The sequence below is a fragment of the Montipora capricornis genome, chromosome 5, assembly GCF_036669925.1.
Source record: "Montipora capricornis isolate CH-2021 chromosome 5, ASM3666992v2, whole genome shotgun sequence".
In the NCBI taxonomy this organism is placed as follows: domain Eukaryota; kingdom Metazoa; phylum Cnidaria; class Anthozoa; order Scleractinia; family Acroporidae; genus Montipora; species Montipora capricornis.
In genome coordinates, this window is record NC_090887.1 from 17,274,789 (window position 1) to 17,282,288 (window position 7,500).

The 7,500-nt window shown below is 39.1% G+C and overlaps 1 protein-coding gene across 2 annotated transcripts in view; it reads left to right on the plus strand.

Moving 5' to 3' along the window:
* LOC138049711 (nesprin-1-like) overlaps window positions 1–7,500 on the plus strand; it is a 97,758-nt gene that overhangs the window by 58,835 nt on the left and 31,423 nt on the right. For both annotated transcript variants that reach the window (XM_068896114.1, XM_068896115.1), the window contains exons 44-48: window positions 1–178; window positions 1,066–1,216; window positions 4,471–4,637; window positions 5,333–5,641; window positions 7,050–7,373. The exon at window positions 1–178 is cut by the window's left edge and continues 140 nt beyond it. In XM_068896114.1, the coding sequence (XP_068752215.1) occupies window positions 1–178; window positions 1,066–1,216; window positions 4,471–4,637; window positions 5,333–5,641; window positions 7,050–7,373 (1,129 nt within the window). The remainder of the gene's footprint in view (window positions 179–1,065; window positions 1,217–4,470; window positions 4,638–5,332; window positions 5,642–7,049; window positions 7,374–7,500) is intronic.

The window sequence follows — 7,500 nt, forward strand, 5'->3', positions numbered from 1 at the left end:
AACAAAACTAAAGGACAGACAATCAAAGGCGGAAAACGAGCATGAAGCTGTGGCTGCGTTGAATGAAGAATTGAAAACAGTATCGAGAAAACTGGATGAGCTGACCGCCTCTACCGAGGATCTGACTACTGTTAGTTATGATGAGACGAAAGTGCTCGAGCGAAGAGAGAACTATGAGGTATGAACTTAAGAGTTTGGTACGGTGCCAGTTTACTGTTTTGTACGGAAGTTAGTGTATTTTATTCCAAGAAGGACTGTTGCTGGTATGGACAACCTCACCGAAAGGCATCTTCAAAGTGGACATCACTACCCTGAAAGGTGGTTTTCAAAATTGATCGAAAATTGTTTGTTGGGTTAAATCAATCCGCTTTAAAGATCTTAATGGATCAAACCCGTTTCTTGTTAACTTATAACCACGAGCGATGATTGATTTAGAGTATCAAGTCATCTGTTCATCGTCCTGTGAAAGTAAAACGTGAAAATGATCGATTCCGATTAACGGTGATGTGACCACAATGCAAACAAAAGAGAACTAACCATAGCTCTTTTCCATAGATTAAGATAATTGTTGATAAATCACGATTATAAATATAATTTTGTTCCCATTGGTTAGAATCAGGTTAAGACGAATCCTTATATCATGTCAGCTGGCATGGATGATAATCCAACTCGTGTATGACCTAGGGATCTTTAGCATTAAGATTATGTGGTTCAGTAACTCTGTAAATTAAGGTAAGAATCATGACAGAGGAGACTGGTGTGAAAATTTTTGAACAGGAAATTAATCATGACCCTGTATATTCTGTTTCTTCGACATATCCATGTTTTTGTCCATGCTTATGTTCTTTGCATTGCCTGCTTGCATTTTTCTACTGCGAGGTTCCAAGCCCTTCAATTTAGAACGCCTTCCGCTAACTGGACCAATATGGCGACCGGATATCTCGCACTAGAGAAAAGCATATCAACACCCGTGGGTAGCCGGCTAGTACTAATGCTTCACCTTGCCTTTGGTGGCTTATGGTCGATGACCTAAGACTGTTTTCCCTTTCCATTTGGTCTCTTTAGTCCATCAGCAAATCAGTTTCAGATCTTCAAGGATCAGTAGAGGATCTCAGTGCTAGGTGCCAGGAATTAATCCATCTCTCTCCAACTAAAGACCGCGAGGACCTTGGAGAGCAACTCGACACCCTAAGAGCGAAGTGCGAAAATCTTGAAGGTACATTGTAACTGTAAGGTAGTTCAACACATTTTATTTTGTTTTCGTCAGTTTTGCGCCGCTTAAAGCTACTGATGTAGTGCTGAAGAGCGATTGGCTTGAAAGATGACAACTATGAAACTATTTTTAAAAAGAGTTGTACGGTAGTTGTCTTAAGGAACTCTTTTAACGAAAGGCTACCTTGATTCGACCAAACAAAGGCCGAAATATTTGTTTTTCCATCCTTTTTCATACCTCAGTTTATTTTTACATGCAACCTGCAAAAGCGATCCCCTGGTAAATCGTATTGATAATATAGCGAAGATTTGGCGAACAAAATGAAATGCAAAGAAAATCGATGATGACAGGTTATGCGGCATGCAGCCATTCCATTGTCACTTTCGCATCCTACGCGTTTTTCTGCGCTTAGAACTAGTTCTATGTCGTGATTGGTTTATGTGATTTTCTCTGTCAGCTGCGATTGGTCAAACTTGTCCATTGTTGTCCGTATTTAACTCCTCTTCTGACTCCTTTGTGGGCCTAACTCAATATGGTTGACCTGTACCTGTAATCAGAGTTAATAGAATTATCTCTGCTGTAATTCAGCTTGAGGCTTCGAAAAGTGTTAGTAAACAAATCTATTTCTTGCGTTCGACATTAGGAGAACGCAATTTCACATCTTGGGTATCCCGGCGTAGGATACAGGTCAGCCGTATTGAGTTAGCTTTAGCAAATTTTCGTATTTTCTTTCGTCTGCTTTTTCAGCGCCATCTTGAATTACGTGATACGTGCAATAATACGTTATATGCGCAAATGACGAACGCGCACCTCATGATTTTTTGTTCCTATAAGATTGTTTTCATTCCCTACCCTTCTCCTTTGCTTTTAAGGAGGCTCGAAATAGTTTCTCCTTTTTTCAAACAAATAAACATATTCTGTCCTTAGATACAGTTAGGGCAATCATATCAAGACGAAACTTGGCCAGGGTATTAAGTACCTATCGTAGATTTCTCACATTGTGTTTTCCTCCAAAATAATGTTACCATGGCAACGATATTAGGCATTTCTTTGAGCCTTAAAATCAACATATGTGGTCCTTTTTTAAGAAACGGGACGGTGAAATTTTCCCATTCATCGTTACCAGATAATGTTAGAAATACTCTCTAAAATATTTAAAATTCAACAAAATCTGTAGGTCAGTTTTTCAGAAAAATAAGTTTTTTTGAATTGTGTCTCTAATTTTTTTTTTCACCTACAGAATTTTTTTTAAATTTGAAAGACAAACGGTTTAAATTAATCTAAGCTAACATGCAAAAAATAAAAAAAATTCACCGTCCAGAAGCAGAGATATAAACGAGTAAAGTTGCAAAATCAGGAAAAATTAGGGGGTTACAAGATCAGCATTTACGCATGCGTCACCCGCTCATTCGAGTCCGCGCGCGAGTGGAGCTACAGGTCAACACAAACGGATTTAAGTAACTATTAAACCGTTTAAGTAGAATTTTCGTAGTTTTCGTGAATAGGAGATCTCTATTTATATGCCATGTATATAGGAATTGGAGAAAGGTTAGCGAAACTAGCGGTATTTGTTTATTTCTGGTGACCCATTTAAATCATAAGCTGACGCAAGCAGCTTACGAATTGCGTGTGTGGCTTACGCGCGCGCGCTCAGCTGAAAACCCTTTCGAGCCTCCTTAAAGCGACTGTCGAACGCACTTCAACAATCCGATATTACTACTAGTCTATCATCTAACAGAACAGGTAGCTTCAGCAAAATCACTTGTCTAGAGTTTACATCGATCAATTTTTAAAGATTGCTTCCGCCCTTGGTGCAATTAAACGAATACGGCATCAAATCCCTTTCGATATACAATACAATACATACTTAATTGACCGCTCCTCATAGGGGCTTTTCAGGGCCAATGAAACACAACGAAACGACAGAACAGAACAACAACAACTGTTAAGAATCCCAACTGGCTGGAGGCAAACCAGTTGGCTATATTTACAAGTGCGGCTGAGAAGTTGAACCAGGGACTACCAGGATCAAATTCAACTAGTGGTCAGAGCGGGTCCTGAACCCGGGATCTCCGGATCTCAAGGCAAGCGCCCTAACCAATGGCCATACTGCCTCCGATGTATAAGTCAATGTATAGAACAGCCTTTTTCAGCCTCATTTTGACTATTGTGATCTGGTGTGGGGAAACTGTAATAAGGGCATTTCTGAAAAACTTCAAAAGCTTCAAAATCTTGCAGCCCGCATACTGATGTCTGCTAGTTATGACAGTGCACCGGGTACTGGGGTGGCGCAAAGTCCCTCATCAAAGACAAGAAAAGAAATCTATTACGATGAATAAAATTTTACGTAAGATGACACCCGACTACTTAACATTACATTTTGTTTTTCGCGACAAAGTAAATTCCTACCGTTTAAGGAATATTGAAAATAAATTAGTGCTTCCACAACCCCGTACTGACTATTTTAAAAGAAGCTTTTTGTATAGCGGAGCACAATTGTGGAATAGCTTACCCCCTGAATTACGTAAGTTACTTCCTTAAACGATTTTAAGACAAAATTGAGTCGCAACAGTTTATTCTAAGGGTGCGTTCGATTGACCGTATTCAGGAATAAGAATACATGGAATATAGAGCAGTTTTCAATTGAGTGTCGTAAAACCAAAACCGAAGTAATTATTTTGGCCAATCAAAAAGGTCGGAGACATTCCAGTAAACCAATCAAAACTCGAAGTAATTACATGTAGCCGACACAAAGCGTGGGAAAATGTGCACGCGCGAGCCACGATTGGTTTTGGTTTCACTTCTGATTGGTTGAAAAAATGGCGCGAGAACTTTGAACCAATCACAGAGTGAAGTAATCATAAACCAAAGTAATTCACTAATTACTTTCGATACTCAATTGAAAACCACTGTAAGTTAAAAATCATTTATTTTTAAGGAGATTCATGTTAAAATTGTCAAACGTCCGCTAAAATGCCATTTTAGACATATCTTCACTATCCTTGTTGCTTCAAAACGCCAGACATACCGTTTCAATACATCACTCCGCGTATTCTTATTCCGGAATAGGGTCAATCGAACTCACCCGAATGAAGCGTAATTTAAACACGGCATCCGAGGACAGCAGCTTTTATTGTTTTTAAATTTTATTCTTTTGTAACTGTAGTTGGGTTGATAGGTTGTTAGTTCCTATGTAATTTAGCTGATGGAAATACCGTGTATAAATAAAGCCATCTATCTATTTAAATTTTTCTTAGGTCACGTAGCAGAAAAAGAGGAAGAGTTTGAAGAAAAACTGTGGAAATGGCAGGAATTCCAAAGAGAGATGGATGCATGTTTCCACAATCTTGCTGTAATCGAAAAGTCCTTAGATTTCCAGTCTTTTGATGATGATGACTTGGAAGATCATACAGAGACGCACCAGGTTCGCTACACCGTCCGCATACACCTTATTCCAAAATGGCCGTCATCTTAGTATTCTTTTGTTTCCTTGCAAATTGGTCCTTTTGGTCTCGCTTTCAAACATAAAATTCAAAAGAAAATTTTGAACGAGGCCAAAAGGGCCAATCTGCAATCAAAGAAAAGAATACTAAAATGGCGGCCATTTTGGAATAAGGTGTATACTCTGTCAAATTTCGTCTCTATTTTATTGCACGTCATTGGGTACACGGTCGAGTTAAATGACCCCAGAAAGATTCGAGCTTTAGCCTTTCAATTAATTCCTTTGGTGCCGGGTAATTCGACCTCAATCAACTTGTATGATAAAACTTTATTATACTTATTCCACCAACGCAGCTCCACACTGAGTTTGCTAAAAACTAACCACCCTCCCCCACCCCCTCATTCAGTCGTCGACCAGAGATTTTCATCATGATGAAGATACAAATAGGAAATATCAGGGGCTTCTCTTTTACGACTTCTCTTGAGAAGCCAATGCTTTGTAAAGAATGGTCTCGTCTGTGTGCGAGCCTCGAGGGCGCGCTGAGAAACGGACTTTCGTGGAGACTAGCGTGCGTGTTTGAATCCCGCTAACAACGCGGAGGACTTGACTTCCTTTAAAATATAGAAACTTACCAAATAAATCAATTAAAGTAATTACAACATTCGTTTTTCTATTAGATGTTGTTAGACAACCTGGAGCTACAAGAGTCTATTATTCATGATGTCAGAGATCGAGCAAACGAGGTCCTGGGAGTGTTTCCGGAGGCTGATGGCGATAAGGCAAGAACCAAACTTCTGGAGCTGGACAATCGATTTCTTCTAATCAAAAAGCGCCTACATAGGAGACTAGAGGAGATGATGAAATCCTCGATCGACTGGCACGAGTTTGAGTGCGGGCTCAAGAGCTGTTTGGATTGGGTACAGAAAGCTGAGGACCGCCTGTTGCGTCATTTGCGCGAGAACGAGGGTGATATCTCTCGACTTGAGGTTGGCAACGAGACAAAAAAAGTTTTTTTTTGTATTTTAATTTTGTCCAATCACAAGCCAAAAGGTTTTGATTCTGCTTTTGGTTTTAATCGGGGTTTCAACAGCTGCAAGAAACGCGTGTAATATGTGAGTAATCGTGGTTTTGGCAGAAATGGTTCAAGTAGCAATAAAACGAATAAATTCTTACCGAAATAAAGGAAAGACGAAAATAAACGTCGTGAGTTTCAAATTCAGTTTCAAGAAAAGATACAAATTTTCTTTTTTATGTGCATTCTGGCATTACATGTATATTAATAGTAGTCGAAATTCATCACCAGCAGGTGGTTCTATTGACATCTTTTTGTGACAGTATGTTTATTCGAGCATAATCAATTTTTCATTCTTACAGCTAGTAATTTTCAGGACCTCTCAACTTCCCCTCGCAGGAACCATTAGAAACTGGTCACTGGATGATCTGTTTGAACTATAAAGTCAATATCAACTAAAACTTCAGTCAAGTTGTATAAAAAGATCGCTTTGCAGAAAGAACTAGTTTTGTTTTTTTGTTGTTTTTTTTTTTTGTTTTTTCTTTTCATAATTGAATACGTGAGGAAGATCTTGGAAGACAATTATGGGCATTCGATGGAGTCAGTAGTTTTCGCAGTCCCTTAGTTACGCTCAGCTTCCTTACCTTTCAGTTTTACGTTTTCGCTATCTGCTTACAATGTTTACAACCTATGTGCTTTGTAAAAAGCTGTCGTTGTTAATCTTTACGATAATCTCATCTCGAGCTTTTTCTTTTTTTTTTTTTAAGAAAGACATTGTAAACGTTGAATTGTCACGAATCTTAGGCATTGTGGACGTTCAGAAATACAATTCTTAATTTTTCCCGAAAGTGCTCGATGTGCATGTTAATTTTTGTTGTGAATTTGTAGTTAAGAGTTGGTCGTCTATGTGGCTAGTAATATGAAGAAGCGGGATTCTATGAGGGACTGTTATTTAATACATTGAAAGTGTAAGATCTTTTTTTTTTGCACCACGTGGCCTGAAAACAGTGACAAGCTTGAATTAATGAACCGTAATTTATGCATTTATAAGTTAGCCATGTTATTTTTTACTTGGATCCTGCGATCATTTTAGCGGAGGAAATGTGGTGTGTTGAAGGCGCCAACTGTGAAGTATTGATCGCAGAAATATGAGAATTTTTCAGGCGTCGAAAGTGATTTCACGATTGACGAGTGAAGAGAAGCTGTCTTGCCGTGCTATAAATATGACTAAAATGAAATATTCTCTCGCTGATGTGGTTTATACATAAAATACAAAGATGGAAATCCCACCGGGAATTGGTTGAAGAGGAGATAACACAATTGATATCTCTCTCATGGCGAATGACAGTCCAGATTTGCATCTCCATTATTTTTATTTTCAGGCGTTTGGAGAGGAATTGGAGGTCAGGCAGAGCGACTTCGAGAGCGTGCGAAGTCAAGGGGACCGACTTATTTGCCAGCTCACCGATCAGAGTGAGCAAGAGACGCTCTGTAAACAAATGTATGACATCGCAAATCGCTTTAGACGAATACAGAATTTATTAAACGACCGAGGAGGCGATTATGGCACACGAAACACACGTTTGCAAGAGTTGGATAGCGCACTGACTGATTGCAATGGCAGAGTCGAACAGCTCAGAGCAAGCGTTAGGGAATTCCAGAATTTAGCATCATTTCGCGAAGGCGACGGCAGATTACAGCTACAGGTTAGGTTCCAATTATAAAATAGTAACGTTTAAGAAAAGGTCATTATTTTCAATGCGCGGACGTCGATGCAAATTGAACTCCGTCGCTGCAGCTGCTAGTTCAAGTTTCGAAAATTCAATATATTTA